At 55.0% G+C, this 21,154-nt stretch overlaps 1 protein-coding gene across 1 annotated transcript in view; it reads left to right on the plus strand.

Annotated features, from left to right (window-relative positions):
• TPO (thyroid peroxidase) overlaps positions 1-21,154 on the plus strand; it is a gene marked incomplete at both ends in the record, with an annotated part of 36,277 nt that overhangs the window by 9,323 nt on the left and 5,800 nt on the right. Inside the window, 12 exons of the mRNA XM_082642372.1 lie at positions 373-542; positions 3,014-3,146; positions 6,673-6,802; positions 8,295-8,501; positions 9,608-10,123; positions 11,031-11,283; positions 11,832-12,002; positions 13,670-13,907; positions 14,439-14,647; positions 15,237-15,407; positions 20,059-20,190; positions 20,868-20,967. Coding sequence (XP_082498498.1) covers positions 373-542; positions 3,014-3,146; positions 6,673-6,802; positions 8,295-8,501; positions 9,608-10,123; positions 11,031-11,283; positions 11,832-12,002; positions 13,670-13,907; positions 14,439-14,647; positions 15,237-15,407; positions 20,059-20,190; positions 20,868-20,967 — 2,430 coding nt within the window. The remainder of the gene's footprint in view (positions 1-372; positions 543-3,013; positions 3,147-6,672; positions 6,803-8,294; positions 8,502-9,607; positions 10,124-11,030; positions 11,284-11,831; positions 12,003-13,669; positions 13,908-14,438; positions 14,648-15,236; positions 15,408-20,058; positions 20,191-20,867; positions 20,968-21,154) is intronic.

A 21,154-nucleotide genomic window follows, 5' to 3' on the forward strand; every position in this document is an offset into this window, starting at 1 on the left:
GAAACCAACTTAATTTAGTTTTCATGGCAATGTGTGGTAAATGTACAGGCAATGTTAGCAAACCCATTGACTAACTGGACTTCGATGAGAAGGTTGATCTCACACAGCTGCTATGAGGATAAAATGAGTTGGCTACGCAAGTTTGTAAAAGACAAACATTGCTCATTCTCTTCACCTTTCAACACTGGTGAACTGTCTACACTTGGGTCCCATCCCTTCACTGAATCCCGCGGGCCTTGTGGACGGGGTCCTTGAATCCCCACCTGCCTGTCGCCTGGCAGGTACTATGTAAAGGTGCGTGTGATTGGTTAGTAAGTAATCACCAAACACCATAAAAGAATAATTGACTTTACATCTCCACTTTGTGCCCAGAAACCTCCACAAAAGAGAAATCATCTCTCCGTCACAGCTTCTGTCTTTTTCCAAACTCCCTGAGCCCACCAGCCGCGCCGCGTCCCGGGCGGCCGACATCATGGAGGTGTCAGTGCAGGAGGCGAAGAGGAGGGCTCACCTAGGGTCTTCACCGTCCGGGCCGCCCACAGGTGAGAACCCAGGGGAGGTGGGCGGGGCAGGGCCGGGCAGGGCTGTGCAGGGGCTGGGGGTCCCCGCAGGGCGCGATGCCCACTCGTTCACAGGACAAAGGAGCAGTTCTTTAAGAGGCTCAGGAGTTTGGTTTTGTTAGTCCGGGAAATCACTGCTTCTCTGCTGTTCAGATCGGGTTTGGAGAAGCAGCTCGGTAATCTAAGTGTCCTGCTCTGTGGTATGAAATGATTGAGGGATACTTCCAAGGCCCCGACCGACCTGGTTAAAACCTGGGGGAACTCACTTCTGTGGGACGCAGTGTGTTCCAGGGAGACGAGGACAGCAACCCCGCTTCTCCTGAGAAAACTGCCTCGGGGCCCTGCTCAGGCCTCTGGGAGCCAACGTGCTCCTCCCTAAGATGGGGCAGCCACACTGGCCGTCCACTCAGCTGGCCACAGGCAAACCAGCAAACACGAGGGGCGAGCTGCATCCCATCAAAGGCTCTGCTGATGTTAAGATACTGAGTGAAAGTGATTTCGATCATAGGCACATTTCTAAGTCCAATGATGAGGAATTAAAAAACAAGATTATTTTTAATGAACTTATGGAGACTTCTTTCAATGTGGTGCCATGAGCTACTTGGTCTCTGAGTTTTTCCTCCCAATTAGCTGTAGATTAGTTTAATGCTGATTTAGTTAGTTTTTAGAATAAGACAGACTCAGCTAAATCGGGATTAACCTGAATTCTCAGATACTAAACTTAGAAGTTAGGTTTAATCAACTTTATAGCAACCAAAGATCCATTTGAAATGTTTTTATTGAAGCAGTTGAAAACTGTCTCTAAGGACTGTTGATCTGTGATCCTGTCTCGGTGCAGCTGGGACTCCGGTAGCGGTGACTGCAGTCAGCGGTCCTGCTGGCCTCGGGTTCACGGTGTAGTGTCGCAAGGCCAATGCCCAGGTCTGCGGGTGTATTCGGCTGATGGGTTTGGGCCAGGCTGTGGTGCAGAACTGAAGAACCCCTTAGTCTAGGATGTTTTCTATTATTTCCACTATCAGCATAGCCAATCGAGAAATTTCAGAATTAGTAAAAGTGAAAGGATCCAAATGTTTCCCCATCAGTTTGTCACCAAACCGTATCTACAAGCAAATGTTGGCACCCCTCCCCTAGGGATGTTTCCTGACATTGGTTTTGTATTAACATAGCTATGATCGTGGTTCTTTTTTTTTTTTAATATATTTATTTATTTATTTATTTATTTATGGCTGCATTGGGTCTCCGTTGCTGCCCGTGGCTTTCTCTAGTTGCAGCGAGCGGGGGCTACTCTTTGTTGTGGTGCACGGGCTTCTCATTGCGGTGGCTTCTCTTGTTGCGGAGCACTGGCTCTAGGCATGTGGGCTCAGTAGTTGTGGCACGTGGGCTCAGTAGTTGTGGCACGCAGGCTCAGTAGTTGTGGCGCATGGGCTCAGTTGCTCCATGGCATGTGGGATCTTCCCGGACCAGGGCTCGAACCCCTGTCCCTTGCATTGGCAGGTGGATTCTTAACCACTGCACCACCAGGGAAGTCCCATTGTGGTTCTTCTCATGGACTTTGTCTGTTAGACTCTCGCATGTGCTTGAGCGTTTCCTGGTACAAAGCCTCACCTTGTTAAGGAATGTGTATTTCTCTATCGACTAAATAAAAATTGTCGTCTAAGCTTAATTTAACTGTCCACATACAGTCATTCCATAGAGGTTGTTCACTGAACATTAATTAAGCTAGTTTTGTTTCTATCTAGTTTGAAAATGGGATGCGTGTCTTCCAGTGTTTTTCTATCTTGATTTCATCGGGATCTGGCCAGTTTTATGGCATTATCTTTGAAGATTTATACAAACCATCTTGGAGAGTAACCAGTGATTCCTTCTACCAACAGATAAGAAAGTGGTCCTTGCTTTGATTTGTCAAATAAACAGCAACAAAACTGGCAAAAAATAAGAGACTGTTTCCTGGGGCCCTAACCTAGAAAGATTTATGAGAAGGAACCAAACATCAACATGAAGGAAAAAAGAAGGGTTTTGTAGATGGACACATGGATACTGTTAGGAAACTTGACTGAGGTAGGGTTTGCGGGGAGGATAAAGGCCAGGTATTCGCTGTCTTCTGAGGTCAGGGCGTGGGCCCCCAGCCTCAGCCGAGCAGCATGGCCAACGCTGGAGATTCCAAAAGCGAGGCTGCGGATGCCTCTGAGAAGTGCTTACCTCTGGGGTCAGAGCTCTCAGAATTGCTTTTCTGAAAGATTGCAAAGCAAAAATAAATTTTAAACCCCACGTTCCTAGCAACGAGGACACTCAAGGGGGTTAAATGAGAGAGGACTGATTTCAAGGAGAAGGAAGGGCTTCCTGCAAAGAATGAGGAGGTTTCTGTGTGAATCCCGATCACATTAGAACATTTACCCCGTCAGGTAGGTTTGTTATTACAATCGAGGGCTGAAGCTTTGGTGTTTGTTCCTTAGATGTTTTATCAGAAGATCTACTGAAAACGATTGCAAACCTGTCCGGATGCCAGCCCTACATGCTTCCCCCCAGATGTCCAAACACCTGCCTGGCAAACAAGTACAGGCTCATCACGGGCGCCTGCAACAACAGGTAATTCCTCAGTGCCCTCGGTCTCACCTGTAAGTTGTATTTGAACATGACAGGTGCCATCAGGGCAGAGTCTCCATAGATTGTTTGAGGTTTCATTAAAGAAAGTGTACAATATTGACTCCATTATATTAAGAACTGGTCAAGCCTCTTCCTTACGCCCATGTTTCCAATACTTCTGTGTGTATCTTTAATAAGACACAGATTTTAAAGGTCTTCAGCTCCCTGGCAGCCAGGTACCACTTTCACCAGTGATGCTAATCATAAACCTTCAGGTGTCCCTGAGGTCATCCCAACTTTCTTCCATTTCTTTTTTTGTGTATTTGCTGTCCACTCTCAGCCACCAACTCAGGCCGTCTCATACTCTGATCGCTCTTTCCAGGTCAGTCCATTCGGGCAACCCCCAAACATTCCAGGTGACCCCAACCACCTCTGGGCCCCCCGCACCCCCAGGGCCCCATGTGCCGTGTTCCGGGGAAACTGTACTTGCAGGTGGATGTGAGGTCAAGGATGGCAGGACCAGGGTCAGGGGTCTCCTCTGCCCATGGCGCCCCTCCCGGCTCCGCTCTCTGCTGTCAGCCCCACCGCCCGCCAAGGAGGGGGCAACCAACGCCCCCTGCTGATGGGCTCTGGGGGACGCACCTTCCAGGGAACTGTGGGTGGAGGCCAAGTCCCTTTCTTTCCTTCCATGATGACGATTGAATCTTGTGTCACAGTATTTACAGCAACTAGATCCAAAGGACCAGCAGGGACTTCATACTTTTTTTCTGCCCCAAACATAACATACCTGCTCAGAAAACTCAAGTGATACCACCTTGAAGCCTCGCTAACTGTTTTATAAATGAGACACACCCCAAGGTGGCCGATTCTCTCTGCAGGCTCAGACTTGCTAGTTCAAAACCTGCCCACACCAACCTCAAATGTTCACACATCCACTTGTTATAAAAATAGCCCCCAGAGCAGATTTTCAGCTGCCTGGTGTCTGAGAGACAGGAGCTGGTGTTTCAAACAAATCCCAGTCACGTGGAGCCGCGGGGGGAGCAGACACCTGTCTCCCTCGTGAAACTCTCCTCCAGAGACGTGTCACCTGCTTGTTGTCAGCTTTGCAACCATTTCCAATGTGGTTGTCAATCCAAATCTACTAAAGGAACCACATGCTGGTGAAAGCTGACCCTCTGGGGCCGCCGCGGTTATTCTGCTCCAGCCTAGCAGCACCTGAGAGTGATGCCGGAAGCCTGGAGGGGGCCCCGCCTGGTGGCTGTGAGGTCCCCACAAGGTGTCCCTGGGTCCTGCCGAGCCGGCTGGGCTCTGACCCGACCAGAGGATGAGACGGTCACAGAAACCATGTGATGTCCCGGGAGCTGCTGAAACATGACAGTCAATCAGAAAAAAACACAAACAAACAAGCAAACAAAAAAACCAATCCCCTGAGCAGTTAAATTAACATTCTCATTATTCTTAATTGAATGAAAGAGCAGCACTTTATGGGATTTCAGTAAAGACAAGCCGACTGTAACAGATCAGAACACTGTACTAAAGCTGACTTACTGCAGCTGATTAAATGCATTACTGTCGCATATGGTTTTGCAAATTAAGCCACTTTGGTTGTGCTGGAGACCAACGGAGTATTAAAACTAGAATTATCTCCATTTATTGTCCCTTCGGACCTGCAAAAGTAACCATCACCACCTACTGCTACTCATCATTCCTGAGTGGCCCCTGGACACAGCGGCAGGGCTGGGAGTGAGCCACAGAAGCAAGAAAGTCCCTTTACTCCAGCGTCAGGAACCCTGGGGTGTCCCTGCCTGAACTGTGGGCTCTTGCCTCAAACAAGAGCTTAGAAAGTTCTCAGTAGCCCATGGTTCCTTTACTTCTGGGCAGAGCATCCAAACCAGTCCCATTTATAGAAGAATGGTGGGTGGACGTTATCTCTCAAATGGTATAATAATGTAGTGTCAAAACAAACCAACTAAATTCTTCAATATTTATATTAACAAATACTTTAAAAGTTTAAAAAACCCTTTAGCTTGCCATGATTCTTGTAGACTTCACTCCCTAAATGTTGTGAGTGTCTACACATCAGATGCGGGAAAGAATATTAGAAAGCCTAGATCCCAATCTTTTCCAATTCAAATGCTTTTGCTACGTGACCTCAAAGAACCCAGCAAAGTTGTCTCCTGTCCACCTGCAAACTCCAGCCTCACTCCTTTCTTTCTGGAAGATTCTGCAACCACCAAACACCCCCATGGTTATTATTGCCATAGGGATGTGTTGATAAAGGCTGAAGGACCTTGGATACCACAACAATTCTGTACCCAAATAATCCATTTTTAAAAAACAGAACAAATTTTTCTCTAACAGAAAATTCCCCCTTTTTTCTTTTGTCTTTGAACTAACATTTCCATTCTAATTTGTCTGATGCTTTTCTTCTAAATGTAGCATATTTTATGATTAAAGTATTTTATTTTCTCCTTTTATATAGTCCTTTACTTTTATGTATGCTCTCTAGGCATTTTATTCTTGTATTTTCTAAATGTTACATAGTCACGTATTTATACATTTACATATGTGATCACATACGTATATATTTACTATTCATATGTGATTTGCACAAGGACTAGTTACCAATCATCTGTCTCTCATTTCCTCATTGCTGGAAACATTTCTGGGACACACTGATTCTTACTGATACTGGTCTCTTTGACTTAGAGGCACCTGCATGACTCAAAAGTCATGCTCAAAAGTAGTCTGTAAAATCAAAATATCATTAGACACAACTTTGCCTCATCATGCACTTTATATTTTTGTCAAAATATATTTTGACCAATAGAATGAAACTGCAGATCAGTCTGTTTATGGAAAACATTCCCATTTACCTTAATTGGCTGAGTCCGTGCTCACTGTTAAATCCGTGAACCAAGTGAGACTTGTTGATACTTTCAGAAAAAGCTTGACTTATTTTTGATTCAAACAAATGTACTAATACAACCATCTCACTTCTGAATTTAGGACATTTCAGCAAGTTCCAAAGATTCCACTTTCTAGCAGAAACTTTGTTCTAAAGGTAAATACTGGTGACAGGAAAGGGCATCCTGCCCAGGTGGTCGTAGGAGCTTTGACGGGAGCTCGCTCAGCGCAGCAGGGTTTCAGGTGTGACTCTGTCTGGAGCCCCAGGGAGGTGCCCATGGCGAGCTCCCGAGTGACACACAGCCTCCAGAGGACAAGCAGGGAAACTGGGCAGTGAACGTGGGAGACACATGGACGGGCAGGACGCCACAGGTTCACGTGCTGAGGAGGGAGGGCACGTGCATGTGGGCTTTGGGAGTCAGCTCCCTTGAGACCACCTGCGCCCTTAGCCCGGGAAGCGTCTCAGCACCACGGGGGCGTGTGGTCCCCACTGGACAGAGGGCTTCACCCTCTACAATCACCCCAGGGACGCCGGCTCCACTATGTCACTGGGGACAGTTCACTGCGTCGGCCCTGCTGCTTCGTCCCTCGACTCAAACACGGAGCCCCGCTGTCTCCACAGAGACCACCCTAGGTGGGGAGCCGCCAACACAGCCCTGGCCAGGTGGCTGCCCCCCTCCTATGAAGACGGCATCAGCGAACCCAGAGGCTGGAACCCACACTTCCTGTACAACGGGTTCCCCCTGCCCCAGGTGAGTGCCACTGAAACGGGGCTGGAACTGGTTTCCCAGAACGGAGCAAACCTCCCCTCCCTTTGGAGGGAGCCGGGCTTTGATGAGATCTCGCTGAGTCGGGCCGGCCCCTGCTCGGGCCTCCCGGCCCCTGTGGGGTGGAGAAGGGCTCCTCCCCTTATAGCTCGGGAACTTGGCTCTGACAGATCAGAGCCCCTCAGCCAGTGACTGGAACAACACAGAGTTAAGCTTCATCCAGCTTTCGACTCTTTACAAATAGGTATAAGACTAGATGCGTTCAAAGACACATAATTGATTAATTCACTCATTTAAGTGGCAAAGATGATAACTGCTACACACTCCCAGAGGCAAATCATTTGCCGAACAAACTCATACCTAATCTACTGATCACTTGGGTCCAAAAATGGATCATTTGTCCCCAATTCGACTGCTCGCTTCAGCAAACAAACCAGTGGGTAGCCACCCACATTCCTCAGCTTATCCGCCCTCCCCAAGCCTCTTCTCTGCGCCTCTTCTCTGAAGTTACATCTCCCCTGAGTCAAGGAAGGTCTCAGAGTCTAAGGACCCACGTGGTTAGATCAGACCCCCTGGGAATCCAGGCTCACCCACATCTCGAGGTCCTCAAAGTGACCACGTCTGCCAAGTCCCCTTTGCCATGCAATGTATTCACAGGCTCCAGGGATGGGGGAATGGATATCTGCAGGGGCCGTTACCCTGCCTACCAGTCCCACCCTCTGACCCCAGAGGTCATATCCATTCCACACGCAAACTGAATTTACCCCATCCCAAGGCCCTCCAAAGTCTCAGCCCACTATAGCATCAACTAAAATCCCAAACCTGATCTAAATCTCGCCATTTTCAGACCCCAAATCTCATCCTCTGAATAATCTGAATCAGGGATGGGGAAGCTCTGGGTGTGACCCCTCCTGGGGCAAAGCTCCCCTCTTTTGGGGCCTATGAAACCGGAAAGCAAGCCTGCCCCCAAAATGCAGTGGTGGGACGGGCACGGGATAACAGCTGAGCTGTAGACGTCCCGGTTCAGAAACAAAAAAATGGAAAGGAGAAAGGAAGTCACCGATCCCAAACAATTCTGACTCAGGCCAGGCAAACGCCACCCGGCCTCAAGGCCTGGGAACAACCCTCCGGGCTCAGGGCTCTGCCCCTGGGCCCCAGGCCCTGCCCTCTAGGTCCAGCACTAAACAGCACTAATCACTAGGTGACTTAATTTAATCCCCACGACAGTCCCCAGAGGTCAGCATTTTTATGTTTATTTACAAGTGAGGAAACTACGACTGGGCCCTAAATCACCACCCGTGCATGTCGGGGAAGAGAGCCGGGGGGCCTCCAGGGACCCCATCCTGCCCCAGGAGCGCCAGCGTCCTGTGAATGAGCGCAGAGCCCTGAGCCCCCGGGCTAACCCCACCCCAGGGGTCTGCTTCCCCCGGCCCCACAGGACGGCCTCCCACACGTGACAGCTGGTCTGTCCGCCCAGGTCCGGGAGGTGACCAGGCAGGTCATCCACGTTTCCAACGAGGCTGTGACGGAGGACGGCCAGTACTCTGACCTCCTGATGGCGTGGGGACAGTACACTGACCACGACCTGGCCTTCACGCCACAGAGCGCCAGCCATGCTGCCTTCGGGGGTGGGGCCGACTGCCAGCGGACCTGTGAGAACCGAAGCCCGTGTTTTCCCATACAGGTAGAATTTTTAAACTTCCCCATTTTTACTATGAAACTAACAGGTGCCGTCTTCAAAACTCAGACACAAGTCACTTTTGGTCCTGTCCCCGGGGGGTAACAGCCATTATGAATTTCCTGGGTTTCCTGCCAGAAGTTATCTGCACATATATGTGTATAAGATTACATGTGTGTGTGTGCTTATACCTTACATTTTGGGTGTCCTACTATGCGCACGTCCTGAACCCAGCATGGGTCACTTAGCAATAGTTCTTACACTTCTCTCCGTCTCATTAAATGGACAGAGGCTGGGTTGTTATGACCCTCCCTATCCCACTGTGTTTGCGTCATGACCTATTTAACCAAATTTCCTTACTGACGAGCACTGGAGTTGTCTCCAGTTTTGCTGCTGCTGTTACGCTGTCACAAATAGCGAAGCAGAGAACACACTCTGACCTGAATCTTGGCCACACGTGCATGCCTAACAGACAAACCACTGGGGATACAACCGCTAGATTCAGAGCAGGCGCCGTGGACTTTTGACAGAGATGCAGAACTGTTGTCTGTTAATATTTTTCTGGTTTTCCCTCCGACCTGCAACGTAAGAGACATACAGGTAGGGTTTTTAATTACTTCTCCTAAGAAAATATCTCCGAGGCTGGCAAGGGGCATTTTCTACCTAGGAACAGAGACTGCTTGGGGCTGGGGTCCTCACTCACGTTTATTCCAGAAACGTTGGCTGAGCAGCCAGGATTCCGCATGTGGTGCCCTGAGCTAGGAAGGCCGGACAGGCAGGAGGAGGGGCTTCCTGGTGGGCCAAGGAGAGCCAGCAGGCGGGGTACCCCTGGCGTCCGCAGAGGTGGCCCCCCAGACGAGGCAGAACACACCAAAAAGAAGACCTGGGGGGCCGGGGGAAGTGGGCGCCACCACAAGGCTGCATCAGTGAATTCCGACCAGTCTAATCGCCCAGACCCTGGGAGGGGGAGGAGGAGGCGGCCCGCGGAGGAGCGGACGGGACCCCTGGGGCGCTGGCAGAGGAAGGCCGGTGCTGGAGGGAGGTGGGCGGCCCGGAGCGCCTAGCGTCTCTGAGGAGGGGGCCCGAGCTGACCCGCCGCGCCCTTCCCGCAGCTCCAGGCCAACGCCTCGCCGGCCGCGGGCACCGCCTGTCTACCCTTTTACCGCTCGTCACCCACCTGCGGCTCCGGGACCCAAGGCGCCTTCCTCGGCAACGTGTCCTGGGTGAACCCGCGCCAGCAGATGAACGCGCTGACCTCGTTCCTGGACGCGTCCACCGTGTACGGCAGCTCCCCGGCCGCGGAGCAGCGGCTGCGGAACTGGACCAGCGCCGAGGGGCTGCTGCTCGTCAACGCGCGCTACCGGGACGCCGGCCGCGCCTTCCTGCCCTTCGCGCCGCCGCCCGCGCCCCCGGCCTGCGCGGCCCGGCCCGGCGCCCCCGGGGCCGGCGCGCCCTGCTTCCTGGCCGGGGACGGCCGCGCCAGCGAGGTCCCCGCCCTGGCGGCCCTGCACACGCTGTGGCTGCGCGAGCACAACCGCCTGGCCGCCGCGCTCAAGGCCCTCAATGCGCACTGGAGCGCGGACACGGCCTACCAGGAGGCGCGCAAGGTGGTGGGCGCCCTGCACCAGGTGCGCGCAGGGGCCTCGTGGGCGCCCCGCGAGGGTGGGTGCGGGGGTCTGGCGGGTCCCCCGCCTGGGTGCTCAGAGCCTTGTGGGTGGACGCCCTGCGTCGAGATTAACCCCGCTCCCGTCTGAAGCCCTGGGGCCCTGGCGCTCCCGTGGGAGCTGCTCGCCTGCTCAGGGGCTGGCGGTGATTATCCCACGAGGAGGCTGACCGCAGTAGTAACAGGCACGGCTCCTCGGGCCTTCCCCGGGTATCCAGACCCTTCTAAGCGCTCTGAGGGTTCTAACTCAGGTAGTCCTCATGGTGACCCTTTCAGATGGGTGTCCACCAGTGATTTTGGTATTTTGATATTTTGGAGAGAATGAAAAGAAAAACAATCTGTATGAGATTTGCAAATTAGCAAGTTAAAGTAAGGCTTTGTTATGATATTTTTCATCTTGACTCAGAGGATACTGGGTGGAGTGTCAAGTTGGCCAATTATAATGGAGCAAAGTTGGAAAAATTACTTACGTCCATCAAACAACCTTACTAAGTCCACTGGTCTCACAGGGCTGTTATGAAGGTACAGTGCCTTGTTTTAAACCAGTGGTTGCTAGTCATGTGTCTCTGATCTGGGCGCTACAGCAGGCCCTTGATAGCCTGGAGGGTGTCTGGGGGCATCTCTGACATGCCCTGCACAACCCCGTAAAAGCCGAGAGCTCAGGACCTTATTTGGAATAGGTGGTGTTCCTGTACCTGCTCCCCTGCTTCCCTGTGCCCCCAGGTGGCATGACCCCCGGTGACAGCTCTGGAGATGCAGCAACCCCCAGGCTTGTGCGGGAAGAAGCCCCCCAACCCAGCCTCGCTCTGTGAGCCCGCATCCAGCCAGGGGCTCCACTGCCCCACCTCCCACCCACTCTCCTTTCTCCGCAGATCATCACCCTGCGGGATTACATCCCCAAAATCCTGGGCCCCGAGGCCTTCGGGCAGCACGTGGGCCCATACAGGGGCTACAACCCCGCCGTGGACCCTACGGTGTCCAACGTGTTCTCCACGGCCGCCTTCCGCTTTGGACACGCCACAATCCACCCGCTGGTGCGGCGGCTGGACGCCCGCTTCCGGGAGCGCCTGGGGCTCCTGCCGCTGCGAGATGCCTTTTTCCGGCCCTGGCGGCTCCTTGAGGAAGGTGAGCATCCCTGGGCCACGCTTGGGAGGGGGAGCCAGGTGTGCAGTCACCTGCCCGCTGGCCGGAGGTGCTCGGGTCACCAGCAGGCATGGAGAAAATAAATGCATCCAAAGAGGTTTGAAAAGTGACCCTGTTCATCAGACGCTTTCTCTGGGGTTTCTGAGTCCCCAGAATTCCCAGGGGCGGCCCTGGGCTCCCTCAGCCAGGCTGGGGCTTGTTCACTGGTCTAGGCTTTAGACTCAGCAAACACCTCCTTCAACTGTGACGTTTCTGCTACTGAAAAACAAGCACAAAACCTCCACCCCTGAGGCTCCATCCTGGTTTCCTTCAGACACACATCACAGTCCAGCCCGTTGGGGCCCTAACAGGGCGAATCCACCACGAGGCAGCACCCTAAGGGCCCAGGAAACTTGGGAACACCTGGAGGTGAATTCCTGAGATTATGAGCGGCATTTGTTCAGAACCAGCCTAGTTTACGATCTGAGACCTTGTTCTGTTTCCCCAAGACTCACCTGAGAAAGCACATCGCTCCTCTGTGCTGTTTCCAGGTGGTGTGGACCCCATCATGAGGGGCCTGCTGGCGACACCAGCCAAGCTGCAGGTGCAGGACCAGCTGATGAACGAGGAGCTGACAGAGAGGCTCTTTGTGCTGTCGGACTCGGGGACCCTGGACCTGGCATCCATCAACCTGCAGAGGGGCCGGGACCACGGCCTGCCAGGTGGGCCCTCCCCGTTCCCTTCCTCCGTTTCCCTTAGCTGCTGTTCTAATGTATCTCAGACCTACTGCCAACATCTGAGAAATAGCTTTTAAAGCGTCTGTAGCCCCTCCCATTATAACTGGAAAATAGGGGATCCTTTCCTCTAGTTCTGTTTAGTCTGAACGCGAGCCCTCCACCCCCAGTGTTCTGTGTCCCGGTGCCTCAGCGCCCTGTGGGGAACTGGCCCAGTCCTAACACATTTCCTTGTGTCCACCCGTTTATGCGGTGCTTCTGTCGGGGGTCTGCTGTGTTTGAGGCCCCGAGCATAAAACGAGACCCAGTCTTGCCAAAAGGACCACGGACGGAAGAGCTCATAACCAGAGAGGAAATGACAGGGAGCCTTGGCGAGCTTCCGGTCAGACCCAGATGGCGTGTAAGGCGAGGGTTCACGCGCCATCGCCTTGAGGAGGGATGGAGGGTCTGGAGGAGGCGGGCCCTGAGAGCAGTGGGACGCGGAGGGAGAGGACGGGTAACCAGCGGTCCGGCAAGCCAGAGACGGCCAAGGGGTGGGTGCGCAGTCAGGGTGGACAGCAGCGAGGAGATCGAGGAGGCTGAGTCCCCAGCGGCCGGCGGCTGGGGGCGTCCTGGTAGCGGCAGAGACCAGGAGGGAGCTGCAGCCCAGAGTCAGACAGACATGGTCCTTTCCGTGGCTCTCCCTGTGTCTGTGCGTGTGTGTATATGTCTGTCTGTGTGTGTGTGTGTCTGTATGTCTCTGTGTCTGTGCATGTGTGTGTCTGTATGTCTGTGTGTTTGTGCATGTGTGTGTCTGTGTGTGTGTGTCTCTGTGCGTGTGTCTGTATGTCTGTGTGTCTGTATGTCTGTGTGTCTGTACGTCTGTGTGTCTGTGCGTATGTGTATATGTCTGTGTGTGTGCGTGTGTCTGTATGTCTCTGTGTCTGTGCGTGTGTGTGTCTGTATGTCTGTGTGTCTGTGCGTGTGTGTGTGTCTGTATGTCTCTGTGTCTGTGCGTGTGTGTCTGTATGTCTGTGTGTCTGTGCGTGTGTGTCTGTGCGTGTGTGTGTCTCTGTATGTCTGTGTGTTTGTGCATGTGTGTGTCTGTGCGTGTGTGTGTCTGTGTGTGTCTGTGCATGTGTCTGTGCATGTGTGCGTGTGTGTCTGTATGTCTGTGCGTGTGTCTGTACGTCTGTGTGTCTGTGCGTATGTGTATATGTCTGTGTCTGTGCGTGTGTGTCTGTATGTCTGTGTGTCTGTGCATGTGTGTGTCTGTGCGTGTGTGTGTCTGTGCGTGTGTGCTTGTGTGGAAGGAGGGGTGCTGGTGCCTGTGCTCTGGCCGCTCCTGTGGGAACGTTGATACAGCAGGTGAGCGCTGGCTTCACTGCTCAGCAGAGACGAGAAGTGGGTAAAAGTGTGACCCACTCGGGTGTGTAGGGTTCAGCCTTGTCCCCAAGCATGGTGCCTGGCTGGTTTGTGAACAAACTCTCAATAAGGCCCTGCCGCCCGTGCTGGAATATTCCGACAGGGAGGTCTGCAGGCCGTGGGGCAGCAAGGTGGATTTGAGGCGGGGACCCTGTGGCCAGAGGCCCAGGTCTCGATGGTCCACAGCTGGCGGGGCGGATGGGGAACGTCCGGATCCCGAGTAGGGCGGCCTCGGCCCTCTCCCCGCACAGGTTACAATGAGTGGCGGGAATTCTGCGGCTTGTCCAGGCTGGAGACCCGGGCCGACCTGAGAGCCACCACCAGCAACGGGAGCGTGGCCGACAAGATCCTGGACCTGTACGGGCACCCGGCTAACATGGACGTGTGGCTCGGGGGCTTAGCCGAGAGAGTCCTCCCCGGGGCGCGGACCGGCCCGCTGTTTGCCTGCATCATCGGAAAGCAAATGAGGAACCTGAGGGATGGTGACCGGTAGGTGCCCGGGACAGGCGGGGACGCAGGGGGTGTTCGGTGCTGATGGCGTTCCCGCGCAGGAAGCGGGGCTTTATGTGGTGGAGAGGAGTGCCCTGTGGCCTTCGGGTCAGCAGCTGTGGGCTTTGTCAGCGATGCAGCCTCTTGGGAGGAAAGTGAGACAGTTTCCCAGAAGCTGAATTTCCCTGGCGATGGGGCCAAGGAGAGCCTGCGGGGAGGGGGCCTCAGGGCACGTCCTGCAGGGCAGGCGCAGAGCCCTCCTGCAGGCTGGGCTCTGTCCTCGTCCCTCTTGTCGTAGGGGCAGCTCTGCACCCAGGGACAGTCAGTGCAGCCGAGCGGGTTGGTGGGTCCCTAAACAGAAAGAACGGTCCTCCCGGCGCCGTCCGGGCCTCCCTCCTCCCCTGGGCCTCCCTCCTCCCCTGGGTGCGCCTGGCCTCCGGTGCCGCGTGGCGTGGGCACAGAGGGCGGGCAGGAGTGGTCGGCGTGGCAGGGACTGGGCTCTCACGTGTCCTCATGTGTGTCCTCCTGGAGGTTCTGGTGGGAGAACCAGGCGGTGTTCACGGAAGCCCAGAGGCAGGAGCTGGGCCGGCACTCTCTGTCCCGCGTCATCTGTGACAACACCGGCCTCTCCCGCGTGCCACGCGACGCCTTCCGGGTCGGGACGTGGCCCCAGGAGTTCGAGTCGTGTGACATCATCCCAGGGATGAACCTGGGCGCGTGGAGGGAGACTCCTCCTCCAGGTAGCCGCGAACCAGGAGCATCTCTCCTACAGGGTCAAGGACGGGGTCTCCTGGGGGTCACACAGCTCCTGGGAGAAGCTGCTTCAAATCCTCTTGGGGTGAGGAAAGAGCCTCCCGCCCTGCTGGGTCCCGGGCACGACCTCCTCAGTGGGGAAGGTGCGGGTCTGAGGCAAAGCCCCCCTCGGCCCGTCCTGGGGACCACACTGGCCTGCACCTGCCAGCGGAGCAACTGTGTCTCGGGTCCCAGCCTCGGGAGGGTCGGCCAACGGTGAGCTCCGCTGTGGTCAGAAGAGGAGAGGGGCTGAGATCCAGCCTGCCTTGTGCAGCGAGGACCGCGGTCGCCCTCAGTTAAAGCGGTTTCCTCGGGGTGGGTGGGGAAGCCTGGTCACGGCCAATACTTGGGGAAGGGTTAGAGGCGTGACTTTGCTGCAGGGGGTCAGTGCTGAGAGGGGCCCGTGCTGTGTCCCACCTGGAGGGAAGGAGATTGCTGACGTGAGCCCCTTGGGAGGCCAATCGGGGGATGCAGCCCCAGAGGAGGGCAAAGAAAGGGGTCCGGCACTGATTGTATGTACCTGTCAACCTGGCCCAGAGGATGCCTGTGGCTTCCCGGACAAAGTGGAAGACGGGGACTTCCTGCTGTGTGAGGAGTCTGGAAGGCGTGTGCTGGTGTTTTCCTGTCGCCATGGATTCCAGCTCCAAGGGCCGGAGCAAATTGCCTGCACCCGCCGAGGATGGGATTCCCAGCCTCCGGTCTGTAAAGGTCAGTCGTTTAACAGGTGTCTTTTCGTGACTTGACCCTGGAGGCTGCATTTTCCAAATACAAATTAAGAATAAATGTCCTTTAAAAATAAATAACCTTAAAAATTGTGGATCACTATACTGTACAGCTGTAACTGATATAATACCGTATAGCAGCTATCCTTCAATTTAAAGAAAAACTGAAGGGAAACCCCAAATGAAAACATACATAAATGTCATTCAACCAAAGGTGTCTCCGAGTATAATTATCTTCCAGGAACTCTCTGCGTGGAAATAAAGTATCCCTTCCCCAGTGGCCCATGTTCCTAAGTCGATGTCTTTCTAGAGAATGAAGCACCAAGACGGTCACCTCACGACACGCCCGCGGGGTGACCAGGGATGGACAGGAGGAGGAAGAGGCTAGAACTTCCGGGAGGCCTGTAGGAAGGCGCTCACAGCGCCAATGCTCCAATGAAACACGAGTGTTTCCACAGGAGGCATCGGTAGAGCAGGCCCCCCACCTGTGGCGGCCCGTTTCCAGGGAGACCTCCCCCTCCGCCCTGCTCTGGGCCCCAGTCTGCCTACACCTGGGAGGACCCGGAACCGGGACAGGGCAAGCAGAAGCAGGAAGCCTCCCTCGTCCCCTGGGAGAAGCTCCCTCACGTTTCCCTCTAAGCTTCATGAGGAAGACCCTAGAGGAGCAGGAGATGGACTCATGCAAGAATCGAGCTGGTTTACAAGAAATGCAAACAAGGCCCAACGTATTCAGTTCTACAGTTTCGATTTGGGAAGATGAAAAAATTCCAGAGATGGAGGGTGGTCATCGTTGACGACCACGTGATCGTACTTAATGTGACCAAAAGGCACACTGATAAATAATTAAGATGGTAAATTTCATGTTATGTATGTTTTACCATAGTAACAAAATTTTCACTTCAATTCTGGGGACTCCAAAATGTGTCATGGAAAGTTACAGAGGCCACACCCGCCTCTAGACTCCGAAGAGCACAGGAAGAGGCCGGAGCCCCAGGGACGCTCAAGACTCAGCCTGGGGCACCAGGCCCAGGAAGCTCTGGGCCGCTCCCTCCAGGTGAGAGAGGAGGACAGGAGGCAAAGAAGGAGGGGCTCCAGGGCGACATCCAGGCCACCACTTGGAGGAGGGCGGGTGGCACAGGGAGCTCATCGGAAGCAGAAGGTCGGAAACTGAGGGTTTGAGGGAATTTACGGCCAGAACTAGCACGCTGGGCTGGAGAGCCCTGGTTAAACGGCTAGGGCAGCCTCCACACACCCAGGTCTGCACCAGGAGGACGTGGGCTGGAGCCGAGGCGGGCACCTCACACGTCTCCTTGGGGTTTGGGCGTGAACGACGGTGGACCTGGAGGAGAGGGGGCCGGGCAAGGCCGCACAGAGAGTCACGTTCCAGGAGCCTCCCGTGACAGGAGCCCGACCGTCCTGGGACGCGGTGGCGTCTGGATGCGCCTGTTGTGTCCGCTGACCTCCTCTTTTATTGCTCCCAATATTTATGTTCTGTAGAAGGTCCCACAGGAGCAAAAGTAGAACAAATCTGGAAGTCTTAGTGCTGTTTCCACTTAGTGCTGGTGCAAAATGGAAACATCCCTGTTACCCAGGGCTGGGGTCCTGGTGTCGGCAGGGCAAGGACACGAGCCCCGGGGGGCTGAGTGCCCTGCATGCTCCAGGCATAAATGTCACGTGTGTGCCTTCCATCTTTACTGAATAAACCCCTGGACCTTTTATGCTGCGTCATGCTGGCTATGTGTTTTAGCTATTTATGACCCCGAAGCTCTATTCATAGGGGTCCACAAGGTACAAATCAAAAAGGAGAAAAGCTTAGAACCGGAGAGTAAAGGAGGGTCGGTGCCTCGGGCTCACCCGCTGCCCCTGGATACGCTCCAACGCGCAGCTCAGACTGTCTCCCCCAGGGAGGCCTCCTGCGCCCCGCGATGCTCCGAACGATGCCAGCATCGCTCTTCTATTCCCAGCGTCCCCCCACCTCCCAGTCATCCCCCCACCTCCCAGTCATCCCCCCACCTCCTGTCTTTTTCTAACGTAATTTTTCATACTAACAGCTAACCGCTCCCTGAAAGCATGTCAGTACATCACTAAGTAAAAACGTGAGTTACAGAGCTGTGTGGTTAGTGAGAACCCACTTTTCAACAAGCAGTGGGTCCTATTTATTTCGACATCGATAAGTGTCCCATGGAGACAGGAGCTCCTCAAGCTTGGTCACGTGGGCACAGCGAGATAGGACCAGGGAGGAGGGTACTGACTCTGTTTATACAACCCTGTGTCTTTGTCTAAACACATCGATAATTAAGGCAGAATACCTTTAACGTAAGTATGTGACAGGAAGCAGGATGAGGGCCACCCCCGGTACAAATGCACTCGCTCCTTTACACAGATGTTTTTCGCCTGATCTATGCCTCTACTAGAAGTTTCTAAGCCAAGAATTGCAAGAAAAAAATGACTCTGGAATGTAGCAGGGAGGGAATTTTAGTTCCACTGTGAATTGATGTGACGGAAGGGCTGCCGCCCGTCCTCAGCGGAATTGCTAACCTGCACGTCCATGGCTGCAGAAAGGGCAGCAACAGCTTAACTGAACATCTAACCCACAGAATCTAAGGAGACTCGTTCTCTCTTGTCTGCTCAAATCCCGCCTAGCCCCCAAAATCATCACATTAAAAAAAAAAATTAGCAGGGGCTTCCCTGGTGGCGCAGTGGTTGAGAGTCCGCCTGCCGATGCAGGGGACACAGGTTCGTGCCCCGGTCCGGGAAGATCCCACATGCCGCAGAGTGGCTGGGCCCGTGAGCCATGGCCGCTGAGCCTGCGCGTCTGGAGCCTGTGCTCTGCAACGGGAGAGGCCACAACAGTGGGAGGCCCGCGTGCCGCAAAAAAAAAAGCAAATGAGTGTAATGAGTCTCTTTCAAGGGCTTTAAAGTCGTGAACTCAGAACGGATAAAAAGCAATGTGTCCGTGGCTTTTCGCTCCAGTTATTGCTGAGAGGTTCTGTAATAAGTGAACACAAATAAATGTTTCTGCACCAACAGGGAGAGTGCGGTTTGCCGTCGGCACAGCTGTGCTTCGGGAAGTGGAACATCGTGTAGATGTTTGTAGGTGGGCCCGGGGGTGTGGTCTTCAGCTCTCCTTGGCAGGTAACCTGTCCCGGTAGGAGCAGCCACGGCCATGGTGCAGACTGACGTGGGGATCTGGGGACACACAGGCTTGAGACGGTCCTCACCACCCATGTGGGGCTGCCACACATTCTGGGTGGACTCCCCGGACCAGGAGACCAGACCCTACAGTCCCCGCTCTGGCTTCTGAGTGAAAGGGGTTGAATTCTGTCCCCCAGAAAGGCATGTTGAAGTCCTAAACCTCAGGACCTCAGGTGTGGCCTTATTAGGAGTAGGGTCTTTGCAGGTGCAATCAAATTCAAATGAGGCCTTCAAGGTGGGCCCTGGTCCAGTAGGACTGGTGTCCCTCTAGGAGGAGGACAGGCACAGAGGGAAGACGGCCACGTGAGGACGGAGGATGGGAGAGGTGCAGCCAGGCCGAGGAAGCCGAGATGGCCAGCAGCCCCAGGAGCCAGGAGAGACCGGGAGCGATGCTCCCCTCCGAGTGAGCTCAGGGCCGCGTCTGGACTTCAGGCCTCCAGAACCGGGAGAGAAGGGACCTGCTTTGTTTTAAGCACCCTGTCTGCAGTCCAGTGTCCAGGATGGAGTGAGGGGCTCCACCGGCAGCAGAGGCTGAGCCCACATTCACTTCATACCCTCAGAACAAGGACCACCTACGAGGACACACGCGTGTGACGTTTGCTAATGTGATGTGGTTGGACAGCATGTATTCAGGACATATTTCTTCTTTTGACATTCTGCTGCTTCCTTCCTGAAATCGGCCAGAAAAGGTAGCGTGTTATTTGGAAACAGGGACCTGGGGTCCGGTCGTGGTTGTGGATTCCGACAGGAGACCGCGAGGGCTGCACACGCTCCCCGTCCAGGGGGACTCACCACATCCACCCGCTCTGCGGGCCTGGGTGTCAGGTCCTGGCTCCTGGCGGCACGGCCGGTGTTCACCCAGTGGTGGGTGGAGGCCCAGAGCCGGCTGTGTGGCTGGAAGCTGTCCGCTTGGGGTGGGCAGACTCGCTGCCACCTGCCCTCCCCCGCCTCCTTCCCGCCCGGGGTGGAGCCCTACTCAGTGTGGAAAGCGCCAGCAGCCTCCAGGGGGCCACGTGCCCGCGTCTGAGCGAAGCCCACCGGCCTGTGTGGCCTGAGCCTCCGGGGACCTGCCTCACACTCGGGCCCTCACAGCCCCTGGCAGAATTTGAACTGAACAGAACTGAGTGGATCGGCACCAGCACCAGAGGGTTTGCGGGTCCGAGGAGGCCACTGTGGATGGGCCAGGAGAAGCAGCCAGGCCAGCGGGTCAGAGGGTGGCCACGGGCCGGGCTGACTCCTGAGGGGCCGCAGGGCCGCTGTGAGAAGTGGGGCGGGAGGGAGACGCCCGCGGGACCTCAGGGGATGTTCTCGATCCAGGAGACGCGGCCCCGACGTGGGGTGACGTCCCTCTGCGTCCTGGACACGGGATAGAGCTGGGGCGGGGCCGGCCTCGTGGGGAAGGGAAGCAGGAGGCTGGCCCTGACCTCACGTCATGTGTGCAGACATCAACGAGTGTGAAGACGTGACGGAACCCCCGTGCCACGTGTCCGCCCGGTGCAAGAACACCAAGGGCGGCTTCCAGTGCGAGTGCACTGACCCCTACGTGCTCGGCGAGGACGGCAGGACCTGCGTGGGTGAGACCACGGCCCTGGGCATCCAGGCTGGGAGCGGGGGTCGACATACAGTCAGGGATGACTGAAGGGTCATCCTCCGGCCACGTGTGTCCGCGCTGCCACGGCTGCTGACGCTGGGTGGGAGCAGGGAGCCAGCCGGGTCGCACCTGAGGCGAGATCGTGTCTGAGACACAGGACCTCGGTGAAACCCTGGGCGGGGCGGGCTCGCACCAGACACTCAGCTAGTTTCACGCCCCTGTGAATTAATCTCTGGGAGGGAAGCACGAAGTTTGATCCCCATGTGCAGAACAGAGAGGGTAAGTGGCTTGCTCAGGGTCACACAGCCACTCAGCTGCAAATCTAGGAATCATAACTTGGCTTCCAGCTCCTGTAGAAGAAAAATTATGCACCGGGACCTGTTAAAATGGCAAGACATTTTATTAAAGCTCCTGCAGTAGGAAAAGGAGAGCTCAGTACAGAGCAGAGCCCAACTCCAAGTACAGCAAAGACAGCAGGGGATGGACAGCCCACGGGGCAGCGCAAGGAGGTCCGTGGAGGGAAACTTACCCGGAGGAACGTGCTTTCCCAGGGTCAGGGGTGCTCGGGCGGCGGCTGGGGGTTGGGCTGGGGTTTGGGAGGGCACACTGGCCGCTGCCCTCAGCCGGCCAGGCTCACCGCTGGCTCTGTCCTTGCTCCAGACTCTGGGAGGCTCCCGCGGGCGTCCGTGGTCTCCATCGTGCTGGGCGCCGTGCTCATCTGTGGCCTGGCAGGCCTCACCTGGATGGTGGTTTGCAGGTGGTAAGTCCCCGCTTGCAGCAACTTCCGCTCCTATGGGCCCGGCTGGAGATGCTGCCCCTTTATTTTTCTGAAATGAGTAGAGAGCGCCGGCGTCCAAACGCATCTGTCTCCAGAGCTGCTTCGTTCAATGTGTTGGCCTTTCTGGCTCTTTCATTCTGCTCCAAATAATGAAAGTGCGGCGACCGTT

Source organism: Mesoplodon mirus, assembly GCF_964341445.2.
Source record: "Mesoplodon mirus genome assembly, chromosome: 14".
Lineage (NCBI taxonomy): Eukaryota > Metazoa > Chordata > Mammalia > Artiodactyla > Ziphiidae > Mesoplodon > Mesoplodon mirus.